At 41.7% G+C, this 18,831-nt stretch overlaps 1 protein-coding gene across 2 annotated transcripts in view; it reads right to left on the bottom strand.

Moving 5' to 3' along the window:
* Window positions 1–18,831, bottom strand: part of srbd1 (S1 RNA binding domain 1) — a 45,184-nt gene that overhangs the window by 1,022 nt on the left and 25,331 nt on the right. For both annotated transcript variants that reach the window (XM_068568129.1, XM_068568130.1), the window contains 5 exons: window positions 18,381–18,463; window positions 8,559–8,665; window positions 7,161–7,328; window positions 6,420–6,560; window positions 1,313–1,497 (listed from right to left, as the gene is read on the bottom strand). In XM_068568129.1, the coding sequence (XP_068424230.1) occupies window positions 1,313–1,497; window positions 6,420–6,560; window positions 7,161–7,328; window positions 8,559–8,665; window positions 18,381–18,463 (684 nt within the window). The remainder of the gene's footprint in view (window positions 1–1,312; window positions 1,498–6,419; window positions 6,561–7,160; window positions 7,329–8,558; window positions 8,666–18,380; window positions 18,464–18,831) is intronic.

Genomic DNA, 18,831 nt, shown 5'->3' with positions numbered 1-18,831 from the left:
CCAAGTATCCCTTTGTTTCTTTACAAGGGGGAGACTACTGACCGTTTAATTCTTAAAATGATGTTTCCAGAATCAGTGAATAAGACACATGAAAACTTAGCTTGACGCGCACTCAATAATAGCAAATATTAATAATGTTTTTCACTTTTCTTTTCAATAGTGAGTACCATCTTCAAAATACCATCTTCAATAGCTTGTAGCTTTAATCGGAGACTTTTCCTTCTATTTCTTCTTTCACACTGAATAAGCTTTTTAAAATCTAACATATATTAGATTTATTCGAATTTGAGCTTCAGCCAAACAGCTGAGAATCGATGTGTGTATGATTTATTCATATGTCCATGTGCACCTGAACTGTGACGGTGATTAAGGAGCAAGACAGAGGTCTTTGTGTATTTGTGTGCAAAGATATTTTGTTTTACGGCCCAGTCTGCTGGAGCCATCACACACTCTCAGAAACACACTTGTGTTGTTGGGCTACAGGGAGGAAGACAACACACTGTCAGATCCTATTAGGTTACACTGCCAAGACATGCCTATTATAAGAAAAAAGAAAAAAGGCACAGGAAAAGACAGTTTGTGTCGTAACTAGCAAACCAGTCAGAGAACTGGACAAACACACCTTCAACTCTCCATCGGTCAGCAGGGACCAATAGAGGACATTAAGAAGGAAAGATGAGAGACTACGAGAAGTTACTGTGACTGCCAGGTTGCAGACATGTGCAGTCTGTTCATTTTATAGGATTCAAAACAATGATAGTTTTGTGCTCAGTGACAGTGAATTTTGCAAAAAATATATATGCAGTTATAGCAGATGTGTGACCTTAGATTCACGTCATCACTTGGTAAGCATGCCCTGCTTTCTTACTACTATCCATGATCTGTCTTTGTTATTTGCTCTTTCTATTTTAGATCTAATATGCCAGTGTTTTGTATTGATTGTGATATCTGTTGAAAATCACAGGAACAAGATGGTACATCGAAAAGGGTTTTATTCTGATAATAATAATCTTTTTTTGACACCTGTGGGAAATACTGAGGAGTTTCTGTTTTGCTCATTTTGGATTCTTATTGACACATAAATGTGTGCATTTATATTGCGCAATTCCTTTTGCAATCTGAAATATCAAATAATTCACAATGTTGTTCACATGCATGAACATGCTATATTTGATCCTCTAGGAAACAGTTGCCCGCCTTTTGACTTTGTAAGATGGTTCTTCTACAATTTAAATCACGGCATTAACCAGATGTTTCGCAAGAACAAATGTTGGTCTTATTCCCGTGCGACTGTGACGGGCAGGAGTCTTACTTTGTCTTATGTCAAACCCAGGAGGCTGCGTGAGGCCGTCTATGATGAGTTTGAGGGTCTCAGGTGTGGTGTCCAGTGTCTTGGCCAGTTCCTCGACACCGCTGGTCCCAACCTTTCTCTCCACACACTGTTGCAGGCCTGCACTCCCGATCTGGTCTGCACTCCCACCCACGAGGGACAGAAAGCTGGAAACAAGTGAAGATTATTAAAGAAAGATGTAGCGGAGAGTGTGAAACCTAAACTATATATTTGTGTGTTTGGGTGTGCACACACAAGTTCATGACAGGGCCTGTGAATGCGAGTGGTCCTAGCTGGGCTAAAAGCACATGGAGCACCTCCCCCGCAGACTGAATGAGAGATTTGGGCCTATGAGGGATGGAGTAACTGAGCAGGAAAGAGGGGATGAGGGAGTGGGGGGAAAGTGACGACAGACTGGGACGAATGATTAGGAAAAGTAAAGTATAACTGTCAAAAAGGAGAGAAACAAAAGATGAGAAAAGCAATAACATAGGAAGTAGGGAGCGAAAAGCTAAGCTAATGCAGAGCTAATGCAGGTAAAGTGAGAGGGAACTGGGGGTGGGGGGGATGGGGAGAGGGAAGGGAGTAAATACACAAAGCCATGAGTTGCCGGGGCGAGGGCTTTCTGTTCTCGAGGCACACACACACAAGCACAAATGCACATTTATTTTACCCCCTATTAAATCAAGGTAAATCCGCAGTGGGCTGTAAACACCCTGACACCTTGTCTCATGAAACTGCCTCCACTTTGCAAAGGTTGGACTGTTTGTCCATCTGTTCAGCGCCTGGAAAAATCTCCCTCTATCACTTTATTCTAGCAGGATGTCCCACCTCCAAAATGTCTAGACAGTCAGTCAGGTTGCACCATTTAAAACTCACTGAGCCTGAGATTGGAATCAAAACTAATTAGCTAGTCGAGTAACACACCGGCATGAGAGCCAGCGCGGCGAATAGAGGCGATGGAAACTTTGGCGTGTCTTTGTGAGTGTTGTGTATATTTTATTATATATATATATATATATATATATATATATATATATATATATATATATATATATATATATATATATATATATATATATATAAGAACGCATTTGCCTATACGCATGTGTTCATGTGTGGACCAGCTGGGTAGCGTCCTTGATGAATGTCGCTCAGTGGCAGCCTGACGCCTAACAGACTCCGCAGCTGTCCCCCTCCTCCCCCCACCGTGATGGACAGAACAGGTGGACACACACACATATTAGAACACACACACACACACACACACACACACACACACACACACACACACACACACACACACAAAGTTGATTCATACACAGTGTTGTTCAGAAATCCTCATTTGGCTGCGGCAGAGACAGTGCGGCTGTAACGGGACACGGCTTGTGTACAAACTATGTATGAGACAGCTGGGCGTTGAGAGGCCCCCCGCCAGCCAAGACACCGTCTACCGGCCCAAAAAAAAAGGGGAGAGACAAGAGGAATCAATCCCTCAACACTCGCGAGTCAGATCGGTGCAAAATAGTAGCCGAGTGTGTGCCAGAAATGGCTTAGTGGTGAGGAAACGGCACCTTTGGACCGAAATGGATGCCTGTCCAACACTAGGATCTTGTCTCCTCCGTCTCTCTGGGCTTCTTAAACTTTCCAACCATGTATCGCTTTACAGGAAAATAAATACTTGCATCTTGGTGGCCTTAGAGGTCTAAGACGCATACCACAGCTCCCATGGTTTGAATCCAGCCTGGGACCTGTGGTGCAGGTCATCCCTCTTCCTCTCTCTTACTCACAATGTTTCCTGTCTTTTTTTCCTCCCGTGTGGGCATTTTAAAAATGCCCCAAAAAATCTGCGACACTCACTAGAGTATCAAATACAGCACAGGAGGAAATATCTTCTCCCTAATGAAGTGTAACAGGCAAAACAGTATACCATAAGGCTCTGTTCTCATTTTATAATTTCTTACAGACATTCAAAGAGAAACTTATCGTTTACTGAACATTTAGAAATATCCTTTTCTCAGGCTTTTCTCAACGGATACTTGCTGAAGGTCAAACCGTCCAAACATCAGACACGGTTGAAAGAGGGTACACAAATGTGGTCAGAATTGCGGACCATATTTAGGAACATCCCTTCAACATCTGAGTGAAAAAACATTGATGGCGGAATGATAGAGGGAGAGCAGAGAGGGCGAAGGCAGAGTTGAACTAAGAGCAGCCTACATTGTGGCTCAAGACTGTACGATTGTTTTGGTGGGTGGTGAGTTCTACGTTTAGGTGTGTGTGTGTATGTGTGTGTGTGTGTGTGTGTGTGTGTGTGTGTGTGTGTCTGTGTGTGTGTGTGTGTGTGTGTGTGTGAGATGCCCATCTCATTTTTCCAAGGGTGTATGTTAGTATTTAAGGGGTACCAGGAGTCCAGAGGCCTCCACAGTGTTGGGTTCATACTCATGTAATTACTACCAACGCTGTGTGTGTGTGTGTGTGTGTGTGTGTGTGTGTAAGTGTGTAGGTGTGTGTGTGTGTGTGTGTGTGTGTGTGTATATGGGGTTGGGTGGGCTTGGATATAGATTTTATCCAGGCGCACAGCAAGAGCCCACTCTGTCTTGTATTATAGAAATATTGGGCCCCGACTGTTAAATATAGCAGTTTTCATCATAGAGCCGAACCCCTCTGTCTCATATCACAGAGTAAAACTACACATTTCATGGAATGGAGCCAACTGCACAAGAACACAATGCTTCATTGACATCTTGGTGTTAAATATTCTAACAAAGTCTACAACTTCCTCAACATCATTTACAGAACAGTCGCATATCAATATTCACTTTAATGCAAACAGATCTCACTGAAACTAAAGTGGACAGATTGTGTGTGTGTGTGTGTGTGTTTGTGCATTTACGGTCTACACGTGTGTGTGTGTGTGTGTGTGTGTGTGTGTTGTATATGGTTACAAAAAGGGGTGATGTGGGGGCTGTGAGCAGTAATGGAAGATCCAGTTTCACTAATGTGATGAACATGATATTCCATATACACCATAAAGAGACACACACACACACACACACACACACACGCACACACACACACACACACACACACACACACACACACACACACACACACACAGACAGCATTCCTCCACAATCCTCCCTGCGTAGCTCCTGCTTTTGTTGCTTGGAGGTGAGGATGTGAGAAGAGCAGTGATGCATTTAATGATCCACACAATTTGAGATATTTTCATTTAGAGGGTATAATGTTTCCAAATATGTTAAGTAGCCAAAATAAAATGCATAATATAATAAAATAACTTTAAAAATGTAAAACTGAATCTAAGAAAAAAACTCTTTACTGACAAAACTCAAAGGAAGGAAGAAAAAATCATGCATTGTTAATTGCAAAGTAACTATTTAAAATTCTAAAAAAAATGATGATTTTCTATGAATAATAAGATATACGATTCTTTTAAACAGATGAATCAAAGTTGGAGATACACCTGTAATGTGGAGAATTTATGTGAATAGGCAGCCAAATTAGGTTTTAGTTTAGTCTTTTTTTTCGCAGAGAGCGGCACGACAAACGCTCTAATTTAAATTTAAGGTGAAGATAATTTATTTTGCATCAAAACTAAAGCAGACCATCTAAATTCCAAGGAAGAGCAAGTGCTGACATGCATCGCTTTTCTCGCGCCATCATCAGACCTCAACCCCACAGACCATCGTCGTTAACTTTTAAAGAGGGATGTGACATGCTGTGAAACCACAAGACACGCTTTGGGACATTCTCCAAAAAAACTAAAAAGGTTCTCAAATTCTGCGATGGTTTGTGAAACTGAGGCCATCGCGAAATATGTGCAAGCAGGTGAGAAATATATCTGCTTTTAATTGAGGAAATTGACAGACGCGCATTACAAGATCGTCATAGCAAAGGATACAACATTTGCAAAGTCATTTTTAATGTGCTCACAAGTGAAGACATTTCTAGACACTAAAGACTTTTTAATAGATGAAAGCAAACATGTTTCAAACTGCTGAAACTGTTAAAAAATTGTGTCATTAAAAGTATTATTTTTTTTATTCACAAAGGTGGCAACATCTACACAAAAACAACAACTCAGTCTGCCAGGTGCGGGCAACGCAACGATGGTTGACGTTTAAGATGGCCCCATGACAACAGCAATATTTGGGCACCTTACGGAGTTGTGATAACAAACGCCACTGAGAGAGAGAGGGAGAGTGGGGGAGAGAGAGAGAGAGAGAGAGAGAGAGAGAGAGAGAGAGAGAGAGAGAGAGAGAGAGAAAGGGGGGGGTCTGCCAAAAACGCAAGAATTAAATTGAAATTTAAGGGAACACGATCTGTGGACTTGGGGGGAAAGAGAAAAGAGAAGGTGTGCACATGTACTGTGTGTGAGGCAGAGAGGACCATTAGAAAGGTAGAAAGAGAATAGAAGGGGTATTATAATAGCAGCGGGAGGTTATTTGTCTTTTTAAACCTCTGACCCCCAAACAGCTCTTTGATATACTACACGATACGGCCTACTGCTGAACACACAGACACATGACCCCACAAACATACACGCTCACTTAGCTGAAGTAGGAAGGATAAGCAAAAACAGTCACACAAGCAGCATCCATCTATCTTCACACACATGCGCGGAGGCCATTAAAGGTGCATCAACATGAGGGGAGCGATGCTTAAAGCCACTAGTGTCAGAACTTATGTAGACTAAACACAGTTGAGTGACTACAGCTGTAAGAGAGCGGGCTCTCTCTCTCTCTCCCTCTCCCTCTCTTTCTCACACACTCACAGGACAATACAAGTATCGGGCAGATGTTCAATGTGCTTTTGATATCAGCATCAGCAGGGCAAGCAATCATTTCTCACACGAGGACACGAACACACAAAGTCACACTGACGTACACAAGAGCCAACGCCTCCCCCGTAGTATCCAGTGTCTGTGTAAATCAAATCAGAATCCTCCACCACTATAACCAGCCCCATATGAGACGGTGTCAAAATCAACTCCATCTTAGCCCGAACATGCTTTGGCCAGTGGGGATGAGCTGTGTGTGCGTTAGTGGGTTTGTGTGTACTGTACCTCTGTGCAACAACGTAGGACTCTGGGTGTATGCAGGTCTGGTCCAGAGGGTTAACCGAGGTTGGTACAATGACGCCAGCCTTCTTTTTGACCTTCTTAGCCGCTGGTTTCTCAGGGACAGGGTGAGGTGAAGCTTTGGCGCTGTTTGGACAACGAATGGAAGGTGTTGTAGTTTTATCAGGAAGTCCGAGTCTTGAGAGGCAAACGCAACTTTGCATCAAAGGATCGATTTACGAAATTACCAACAAAAAAAAAATAATTTGGAATCCAGCCGGTTTACGTTATATTTTGTTTTGACTCCGAGATTCATGCTTTCACTCCAAAATAACGGAGGCTAATTCATTGTGTTCGCTCAGTCTCGAAAGTATGGAAGCCCATTTTCACCACTAATTAAAAAAAATTAGGATAAAAAAAAATTATAATAATAAAAATTAGGGGAAAAAAATTTAAAAAATCAGGACAATCGTTGCCTTTTTTTCAAGTAAACGAAGAAAGAAAATATTCATTTTGAAAAAAAAAATGTCCTATTTTTTTTTGGGTCCTAATTTCTTTTTTTTCTTTTCGTCAGGATAATCCACATAAACTGTCAATTTTTTGGGGTATTATTTCGGTTCAATGCTTTATACGGAAACACTACTTGAAAACTTCTCCTTCCACACACACCACCATAAAGGAATGTCTCCTCATCTATACATGCTATATGATAAATATCTATACATGACATATGTACAGTTTGCACACCTGTGCAGGGTTTGCGGGTTGATTCTGATGAATCCGGCACACTGCTGGTAAGTCTTGGGTCCCATGCCTTTGACCAGTTTGAGTTGCTCCCGGTTGACGATGGGACCATTCTGCTCTCTCCACTCTGCAATACTTCGCGCTCTGCCAGTATTCAGGCCTGCCACATGCCTAGGAAATAAAACAATAAATGAAAAAAGGGAAATGTCCTACAACATTATCAAGTTTGAAATAAGTTTGTTGAAGTCTGGGTGCATATTTCTGAGGACTCTGTGTTATATATTGGATGATAAGGTGAGGATGAGTAGAGTAAAAAATGTAGACGGGAGGAAACCAAAGATTAAAAATGTGATGCTTGACCGGTACACACGTCTGTGGCGTACTAGTAAGGCATCACATCATCGGTAAACCATCATCGCATCGTGGAACCGTGCGTTCGCTTAGTCTGAAACCCACATGAGGTGAGAACATTCTCAATGTACTTTTCTGCGAACACATTGTTTCTACATCTGGCCTCATATTTCTATAATATATAAACAAGCAGAGCAGATTGTGCAGACTGTGACTTGGCATTTAAACAAGCAGGGGAAACGCTCGCAAGCCAATATTTAGTGAGTATATTTGTCCAGTTTTGGCTGAGCAATGCAGTGAGGCGATTTGAAACTCAATTAGGTCTGCTCCGTTAATGCCTACAGTGACTCACTCACACTAAAGCACACGGCAATGTCAACACTCCACATAATACCTCAGTCATCAACACGTCGGTGTGTGTTTAATGTGTGTAGCATAACTTCTGGCAGGAATGGAAAGCGCTCACTTGCAAAGCAGACAGGTAAACAGATGACCTGATGCCTGCCCTGCAGCTAATGCCAGCTCATTTATACCATTTGTATCCACTTCTAGTGTGTGTGTGTGCATCAAATGTGTGCACTTCTTGTACTTTTAAATCCTAAATTTGTGCACTGAACATGCTTCAGTGAGTTCATGAGTGCACAGTATCAATGATATTTGTTGCATCCATCAACATCTCTATGTGAGAGAGACATTTGTACATATCTGTAAGTCTACCTCGCCTAATCCCCTCTGTTGATTCCTGTCATCCGAATAAGTGAGGTATTGGTGTGTGTGTGTGTGTGTGTGTGTGTGTGAGCATGCGCCTGTGCATGAGTGTGGATGAAGCATTGCCATGTTGTGACTGCTAAGGGAAAGTATGTCAGAGGTCTAATCCCTACTTCATCTCGGTTTCACAATCTGCATGTGTGTGTGAGTGCACATGCTTGTGAGCACATATACTGTATATACACACACACACACACACACACACACACACACACACACACACACACACACACACACACACACACACACACACACACACGCGCGTCTTCATGTGTCGTCTACCTCATCAGCGTCTCGGAGCAGATGTTGATGTCCACCCCGACAAAGCTCACACATTCCTGCACCACGCCGTCCAATGCCGTCTTCAGACCTCCTGCTGACACGTCATGCTAGAAAAACACAAACACACAGAGAGAAATGTCAAACAAACAACTGGATAAGCATAAAAAAATAACATTAAATTACTGCATTCATCTGTTGCACAAATACACAAACTTTTATATTACTTTTTTTTTTTTTAGATTAAATCAATCAATAGGATGAGGCGTGTATTTTAAAGAGAATACTGCTGCTTCTGCTGTTGCAATGCGGTCCCAGCATGTTGCATAACTTCTAATGGATTTTACATATCCATGTTCTGTTTACATAATCCCCCACTTGTATATTTACTCACTATTATTTTCCATTTTAGCTTCATCCTTCTAATTGGTTCTGTGTAGGACCAATTTCCCCGAGGGGATTAATACAATGTCATCCTCAAAGAGAGAAATAAACGCAGAGAGTATTGGCAATAAAATGCTGTCAAACTGAGAGCGAAAGCGATTTGATTGACAAGTAGTGGAGCGAGTTAGACAGAAGGGGAGAAAGAGGGAGATAGGAAGCACATATGTGAAAAAGAGAGGGAGAGTGTTTAGTTTGGCCAAAAATCTCTCTCTCTCTCCCACTAACACAGTGCTCGCGTTGCCTTAGTTCGCTGCCGATTTGAGATCCTTCAAATGAACTCTTGACACTTCTCAACCACCAGCCAATTAGCTATTAACCAGCACATATTTTCCAAAAGGGCTGGAATCCTTTTCCCTAATAAGGAGCAGGGAAAAAATAGCCAACAATTTAAATTAATAAAGGAGAGTGAGGTGAAAAAATAAACATACTTATCAAAACAACACACCAAAATAATATTACATTTTTTTAATGAGGGCTAGCGGTTTAACCTCAGACAAAGAGAAGCCCCGGGCAGCAACACAGGGCCAACAACCATGAAGTTCAGCTGCAGAAGGATGCCTCGGCAACTGCTCGAGGATTAGCCGACTCTAAACTAGACTACTGTTGTGGCTACGTCTGTGTATGTGTGCAACTGTTTGTGTGTGCTATGTGTGGACCAACGTGAATGGGACTCGCGTGGATTGATGTCTTGTAACATGACCACGCTCTGAACAAACACTGGCTTTTAAACAGATAACGGCCGCTCGCAAACGCGTCCTTCTCTGTCAGCAAGAACGGGACAGACGAGGACAAATGAGGACAGACGGGGACAGACAAGGGTAGAGGAGGACAGACGAGGACAGAGGAAGACAGACGGAGACAGACTGGGACAAGAGAGGACAAAGGGGAACAGATGAGAACAGACAGGGACAGATGGGGAGAGACAAGACAAACGAGGAGAGCGGGTACAGACTAGGAACAAGGGGGACAGACGAGGAGAGAGGGTACAGACGAGGGCAGACGAGGAGAGGGAAGGTTAGACAGGGACAGACGGGGAAAGTGAGACAGGCCCCGAGGTTTCGCTTGGCCTTTTAGAGACATTGATTAGTTTGAACCAAGTTTATATATTCAAATCTCTGCTGGTAGTTTCTTATTAGTAAGTGAGACATGAAGACATGAAAAAAAAGCAAATTATTGGTGTGTTTTCTAATGATTTTATTGTATTGGTGGTGAAAGGTTTACAACAACAGGAGGCAATATACAAAGTTACTTATTTCCAAAGGAAGCACCCACAAATGAGGTTGGGAGCACAAAGTGGATCGACTGTGTTAACGTAAAGCAGATTTTTTTGTCTTTTTACAGTTGCACTTTCAATGACCCCAACAATGTTGTTGCAAAAATAAATTCTTAGATGAACATTTTAGTTTTTGATCGATTACACCATGACACATTTTCCCTTCACTCTACTGTTGTGCAGCATAAACAATGTGAGTGACTGGGACTCAGATGATGGAATTTGCCTAAAAAATGTTGTGATACATTGCCAATAGTTTCTTCCCTTTGCTCCCACTTCGCTGCCGTTTCAAATTTGAAACGAGTACTTTTAGATGAACAATTAAACAATTAATCTTCCCAGTGATGTTTACAATTCATTATGACTGAAAGTTGTTTCCTTTAAAATATAACATCTCAGTAATTAATTACTCTATTAAATTAATCTGAATTGTTGGATTTAATGAGCTCAGGTTCTATTTGTATCTGTCCGGTCGGCAAGAACTTCCTTTGAAAGTTTAAACTGTAATATCAGCAACAAAGCGGTCAGTTTAAACCCAGGAGACACAGTGTGATTCAGCAGAGAGGGAAAGACGGACGAAGACAGAAAGAGCGAGTCAGTACCGGAGAGGCAGCACAGCTCCCCTGGTGGTGACTCTTCACGTGACCTGCAGTCTGATTCTCAGTGAGAATACTGAGGCAATACGGCCAGAGGCCTTTTGGAGAATATGTAAATAACTTGCAAAACTGTACGCAGTTCCCACTGAAGGTTTTACGATTTCCAGTGAGAAGGTATAGAAAGAGGAGACGCACAAAGAGCGAGCGAGAGGAAATCACCTGTAATGACACACCTGAGAAGAATGTTTTCACTTGAGAAAGGTGGAGGTGTGCAGGGCAGTGTGAGTTTTAACCTGCAGAGAAACCCCAATGAATGTGTTCTCACATTCCTGTTGAAACCTTATCGAGGTGGGAGCAGCACAAGAGATATTGACTGCTAACACAGAAGTGGACAGAACTGAAGGATGGAAAGAAAATCTGAACGGGTACTGTAACTTAACTATAATTAGTATTCATTTCATCTAAGTTCAAAATTTAAAATAAAATCACAATCCTCATTCATTTTGAAACAGGTGTTCTGAATAAATATGTTCAAGCAAAGCCGACACACTTATTTCAAATGTATCCTGTTTCATGTTGACCAGGACAACCTCCTCTAGGAAAACACACAACGTTTAAACAGCTAGTTCCCAAAATTCCCATCCTTTGGTTCAGTTGTGCATAACTCATACTTCTGTATGCACAGTATCCACATACAGTTTTTTAAGCATACAAATGTGCTGTACTGTGTGAAGAGTTGAGGATTTCCTTCTGTGAAATACAGCTGTTCAGTTTGCAAACACTAAATTTACAGTAATGCACTCTTGAATCTAAACTTATCCTAAAGCTCTTTTAAATGCTATTTATTGCCAAAAGGGGGGTGGGGAGGAGGGGCGTACAGTTTGGCAGCGCTCATCTCAGTGAGCTGGGCAATAACTCACTGTAATTCTCACATGAACAATGCAAAACTCAGCTATGTATCATAAATTCACATTGGCATGTCTGGTGAAAATAAAATGGCCTTTCATACTTCACTTCAAAAAGATGACTTTAAACCACTAAGACTAAAAAGGCTAGATTAAAAAAAAATGGCTGGCCTGGTAACAACAGTACAATGCTAGTATTTCCCAAAGTGTATACACTGCGACATGGCTCAGTACCAACAGCTACCTGGTCTCAGAAATAAGGCACAAATTAGCTGGTCACTGACTCGTGTTGTCTAGCATGCAAGTATTAAAAAAAGCAGCGCAAACACACTCAAACAAAAAAGCCCCAAAAAGGCCAGTGTTCAAGTTAAAAAGTAAACCAGGACAATCAGTCAAACGCACAGGCACAGATTTAGAGAGTGTTTCTGGCACCAGCAGCGGTGATTTAATGTGCCAGAGTTTGAATGGAAGAGAGCAGCTGTTACAGAAAATGAGTGCGTTCTGCTCTATTAAACATACACACAAATCCAGTATATATGTGTGTGTGCGTCCTGACAGCAGAGGCCCTCATGGTGCTCTACTCGGTTTACAGTGGCTCTAACTGCATGAATGAAGCATGTCGTCCAGTGTATCGTTCTATCCAGCTCTCAAGCCGTGTATCTCTCTCACTAATGTCGCTTAGCGGTAATCAGCTTTCATCATTTAGCATCATCTTAGCCATGTATGTGCAGAGCTCGTGTGGAGGGGTGTATCTTTTCAGGTGACTCTGAACTCCACCTTCTCAACACTTCACTTCCGCGATTAGAGGTTATTATTTGTTTTTACCACGTTACTTTTCTCTGACTTTTTTATCTCTGTGGTTATATCACATATATTTATGTGCGTGATGGAGAGATAGATTGAAAGAAATTAGCAAGAATGTTTTTTTACAAGAGACATTTCCAGACAAACCCAATCACATGCACATCTTGCAACCTTATGGGCAGAACCTCATGAGCTCACATTCTGTCCATGCCATGGATACACGTCCATCCATTTTTTTTTTTTAAAAACCACCTCCATTCCCGCAATCCCTGGTCCCAACACCCGAGCCCCCAAACCTCAAAAAACATCCAGCGCCAATAGACAGGATCCCTACACTACGTGTGCAGGTCATGTTTGGATTGGCCGGGCACCAGCTGAAGCCAGCCAACCAAGACGCAAGAACAAAGTGCTTCTGTCTGCACCTCGAGTACGTGAATGCTGCCGAGTTACCACACGTCAATCTAAGAGAGATAGTGGAAAAGAGAGTAGACAGAAATACAGAGAAAACCATAACAAGAAGCATCAAATGTTATTTTTTTGCAACATGAGGCACATACATAATCTAAAGCCACAAAATATAAATATAGAGAGGGGAAAAAAAGGAAGGTGAGGCAACTGCTATAAGTTGAGGTGTTGACTGACAATGATGGCGGAGGTCTTTCGGACTGTCAGCAGACTGAAATACCGTTTATGATGCCACTAAAAGCTTGGCAACTGGAAACATGCTGGAGCCAGAATGGCTGCATGTACCAAGAGCCCGAGGGCAGTAAATGATGGAAAGATAATTGTAAGAAGATTGTATGACTGTGGGATCAAATGGCATTCGGCCTCCATTTGCTGCATTCAGCCTGGGTCATGAGAAATGTCTTCTTATGTCTTTCAAATTAGGCTGGTATTCATGTTTCCATTATTTTGGATGTTGAGAGGTTCGCCAGTCAAAGAGAGTCCTTATCCACGATTTAACAAGCAATCAGGTCGATGTAAGTTGCCACAATGAACATTTTTGATGGATCTAGTACAAAAGTAGACAACGCGGCACACGCAAGCTCCTGGTCGCCCAAGCTCTTGCTCTTCCAGTTTCTCCGAAGTCTCAATGTCAAAACTTTTTTTAATGGGTTGTGGTTAACACAAGCTTCAGATATATATACGTTTTGTTCCACGATACAAAATTACTTTAGTCGATTAAGAATTTTGAAGAGTTGGTTGTTGGTTGACTACAAAACACCAGATGAGACTACAAAACGTCATCACGTCAGAAAGTCTGCATTCACAGCCTTGTTGCTCTACATACTCATGCAACCGTTGTGTTATTGGTTTATAGCCAAAAGTTTGCTTTTTACTCCATCTATGCATTACAAAAAAAAATCATAAATAGTGTTTGTTTGTTTTTTTAGATTAAAGGACCAACAATTCTTATCAAACACCAGTAGAGACACATGAAGAAAGAAAGGGAAATGTTTTTGACACCTAAAAGAAACAAATACACATCTTAAGAGTATTAGTATAGATAATTTGGAGTATAATTTATCCTGCACATTCTCTTGCACTTGTGTATAACAATGCTGTGAACCTGTCACTTCCCATCTACCACAAACGGATAATTAATGGACTATGTACAAACTAACAAGGTGCCTTGGGTTATCTGAAGGTCATGCACATCTTGACTGACAGCTTCTATAAGGCTTCTGAGAACTCCATCTTGAACATACTGCATACTATTCCCATCACGTAGGCTTGGCTAACAACCTGTGTCTGTGCGTGTGCGTGTGTGAAAGCGTGCATTGTTAAATGGTTAAACACCCGCCGTAAATCAGCAGCTGAAAGTGATATGACAGCAAGGATATGGCTTTATGGTTTTCCAACACCTTTCATGAATGCCTAATGGCTATTTCTCTACTTCCTGCAAAACAGAGCATGAGAAAATCGAAACAGGAGAAGTTTCCAGACATGCACAGAGATTAACTTTCCAAGTAGGAGAGATCAGCTGATTTCAAGTCATCATGATATACACCCCAAAACACATTTTGACTTGCTTTTCCCACCTTATAATCTGACTGATCTTAATTTACACTCATAGTTTTCTGATGCTTGTGTGTTTTATCCATGGTTTACAATGGTTTTATTCCATTCTATCTTTTACAGTCCCGATAATGAAAGCAATACCTGGGCTATGGGCCTTAGTGACAAACTTGATATGACAAGGTACCAATAATATTAAAGGTTTAGGAGCCTGTGGACGAGCCTGTTTGAATTGATTACATGAGCAAAGACACAAGTGTGACTCATCAAACTGCCTCACTAAACACTTGCAGTGACATACCTACTGAAAGGGAAATAATTAAAATAGTGGCGGATAATGTTTGGCAGCTTCTGCCACTGATCAAGTCTTTAAGGGCGAGTTTTGTTTTTCCCATGCCTCAAAACACTGAGGCAGAAACTATCAATCACTGTCAACCCTGCAAGGCTCGCCTTCCTTCTTCTCAGCTATGTCTGCTCCTGTCTCCCTGTAGGCACTCGCCATTGAGAGATTGCATGCTCAAACATATACGCACACATACACATTTGCACAATTGCTGTGCAGAAATGCCAAAAGATACGTTTCTTTTTAGCTAAAAAGTTCAAAACTTTAGCGACACTCGTATGCTTTCAATGCTTGTCCACAATACATGTTCCACCACTTGAGAGCGAGAGAGCGAGAGAGAGAGAGAAGAAGAAGAACATGGCACAAAAGGAAGACAGAGGACAGAGAGCCAGTGGAAAATGCGGGATAATTCTAACAAAAAGAAATGAAATGGAGCCAGAGAGGGAGATCGGATGAGAGAGGTGAGGAGAAGAGTGACAGTTTCTTTAATATCCGGCTGGCGGGCGATGTTTTCTTACACAGCAGTGTGTGTCTGTGTGTGTATTTCCCAGTAGCAGTTAGTTTCACAGCCCTGGGGATCACACAGCTGTCAACAGACCATAGCAACATAAAGAGCTGATTGACAGATGGAGGAGCTGTCCAAGGGCCACACCCACAAAGCTTCTAATTGTAAAGAACACAAGGCTCCTGAGATGTTTGCCTATGTAAGTGTTTCTAAAATACAAACGCAATTTATCGCTTATATATTGGAATGTGTTTAATTAATTGTACTGTATAACTGCAAATATATACACACATCTATACACAAATACTACTGATACTGCCATTTAAACCGACGTGCATCTGGCAAGCTCAGTATCCAAAAAAACCCGTGTGCCAGAAGTACTGTAGTGAAAACAGTGTTCCCACACCAATAGTTACGTCCAATCTGATTTTAATGGGCCTCACTTTTTTAGCCCTCAGCTCATTTCCTCCTTTCTCTCAGAGCTGTCACTCACTGGGTCAGCAGAGGGAGAGAGAAAGAGAGAGCATGCTGTGCCAGCTGTCTAGAGTTACATCTGCCCTTTTGCTGTTTGGGTCTAATGGCAATAAACTCTCAGAAAGCTCAAAATGCCATGAATCACACAAAGAACATGCAAGAAAACGCACATATGCATGAGTGCACTTTTCTCACACACCCCCACAAGTACATACACTATAACAAATGGACGTGTGTCCATTTTAACCCTTTAGACTTTGAAAAGGAAATGGGGAGAATAGTGTGTACGTGTGTGTGTGCGCGTGTGTGAGCTGATGCGCAGGTCAAAGGGATGTCCCATCTCATATCTGTCAGCACCCAGAGTTTATTTACCCGGTTATATTATCATTTGTTGACCTAGTCACATGATCTGAGAGCAGGAGGTGCAGAACCCCGGGCACCCCAGAGAGCCCAGTCAGGACGTGATGAGAGACACGGGCCTGAGACCTAACACACTCAGCCACACGTATACACAAGCACTTGCACAATACAACATTCTCCGTTCTCCTTTAAATCACCATTTTGCCCTCACCCTCAAATCCCCCCCCCCCCCCATTCTTCCGTATACCCTTCGTCACCCTATGCTGTCTTTTTTTTTTCCTCCTCCTCCTCCTCTCATCTGAAGTGGCCGTCAATGGGGATTCTTCCTCAACACTGTTTGATTCTTTTTCTTGTTAACACTGCAATAGGTGCTCTGTGTGCCAACACCAACAACTAATTCTACTTGTACGCGCCCAGAAAAAGACATTTTGACTTTGACGAGTATAAATGAATCTTAACCTGTGTATTTCTTAGCTACGATATATGCTATACATAACTGGCTTAGTGTACAGGATCATCCTGTCAGTAATCCTGATGTATTCAGGCTTTAGCTCAATTCCTTAGAAGACTGATCATTCAACAACAATTAGTCAATTAATCTGTTAGTTGATCCATAAAACAATCAGTTGACAACTACTGTGATGATTAATTGATTGTTCATTGCTACTTATTAAGAATTTAGAGCCAAAAATGCTTATTCAAGGTGCAGAAATTTGAGGATTTACTGTTTTGGTTTTAGATTATTATTGATCCTTTTACTATAGTTTGACATTTTACTAATTAAATATATAATGAAAAACATTATCAACAAATTATAAGTTGTTGCAGCTGCCACTCAGGCTACATCAACTCCTCTTTCTTGTTGTTCAACCCTTGAATGACCTTTTCCAGAGAAAAAAGTAGTGCTAGATCATCTGAATGCTGTGATTACTGCCTTGGTCACTATTATTTGTATCGCATATCTCTGCCAATTTGACCTTATTCTTTCCTTATTGGTTTGTTCCTATTGCCATCTTCTCATGAACCTTTTCCCAACACAACCTCCCACAGATGCATGAAAATACTACATTAGCAATAGCTAGCGTAAATAGGAGACACACTGACCTAATGCTTGTCTTCCTTTTCTCCTGCACTATTACACACACATATACACACTTGTAGGGAAGAAAATCAACATTGCGCTAACTGTAGCTTCATCTGCACACACAGACACACACACACAGACACACACTTGAGAGCAAGCAAACACACGTCATGCCTGATCTCCATTAATTGAATTAGCTGGCACTCTTGCGCATCATCTGTTGACATAGGCCTCAGCAGAGTTTATCTACTTCCCCGTTTGCATCTCTTCTCTTCACCTCTAACTTTTACTCATTTGTTCCTACAGCTCTTCAGTCCCTCCCTCACATTCCCGTTTTCCCTCAAGTCCAAATTCTTTGCCTAAAATACAAAAGTCGCACCTGAACTCTGACAAAGTCTGAATGAAAACTCAACAGCAGACCAGAGCATACTTTGTACATACTGCTTACAAATATAAATACCAGCCCCTCTAACACAAATAAATGTGTTTTAGGGTTTGAAAGAGGCAATTGATGTTGATGACTAGTTTAGTATAGAGTAGTTATAATGTGTTTGAATAGCTTATATGTTCTCCTTCCTTCCTTTCTTTTATTATTATTATTATTCTTGGACCCGGCATCGTTCCATCTGTGATTCTAGCACGGTGCAGTAACAAAGCAGCGACAGTGCAAAACGCTATTAGCTGCTGAGTCTCACCGGCTCTAACAAGCCTGCTGCGGGTCATTCATCAAGAACTACTATTTCACCTACCCCGATGTGAGTCGTGAGTCCCGCCTACGCTCGTTGGCCTTTTACTTGTTGTATTTAAAAAAAAATGTTATTGGATGAAAAAAAAATATGATACATCACCCGTAATTTATCAATCAAATGTGTGAACTTTTCGACTACTTTTTGGAAGGAGTTGTTAATGCCTTCCCACGCACGTGCGCGCCCCTTTTGCTTCAGCGTAACTCACAGCAGATGCTCCGCTGCTCGAGGTCAAGACGCTCTCACCCACAAGGAGATGAAAACACGCTTACCTGGTATGTTCCAATGCCAATGTGTTTAGGATCAATCTTCACAAGCTCAGCCAGTGGATCTTGGACACGTCTTCCAATGGACACTGTCGAGAGAAGGAGGGAGGATGAAGGGGGGGGGGGGGGAAGAGGGGGAGAAGAAATATGTGATTTTGTGTCTCTTGAGAGTCTATGGTTTGTGTTTTTCATGAGCTTGCTATCTGAATGAGTTATTAAATATGCAAATTCATATTATATTATAATTACTGAATATGCTAATTATCTGCATATTACACTGCTGGCCTGAGGGCAGGCCAAACCTAATTGTCATTCCTCCAACCCCATAATAATAATTAAAGCTGGCTTTCAAATAGAGTCTTTGCACCTGTCATTATCATCCTGATAGATGCCGGAGCCACGTATCTTTAAAACCTCTCATTTCACCACCAGACCCGTGCACAGTGGTGCACACATC

The sequence above is a fragment of the Clinocottus analis genome, unplaced genomic scaffold (genome assembly GCF_023055335.1).
Source record: "Clinocottus analis isolate CAN_PGR_092001 unplaced genomic scaffold, fCliAna1.0.p SCAF_8, whole genome shotgun sequence".
Lineage (NCBI taxonomy): Eukaryota > Metazoa > Chordata > Actinopteri > Perciformes > Cottidae > Clinocottus > Clinocottus analis.
This window is presented reverse-complemented; position numbering and strand designations above follow the sequence as displayed.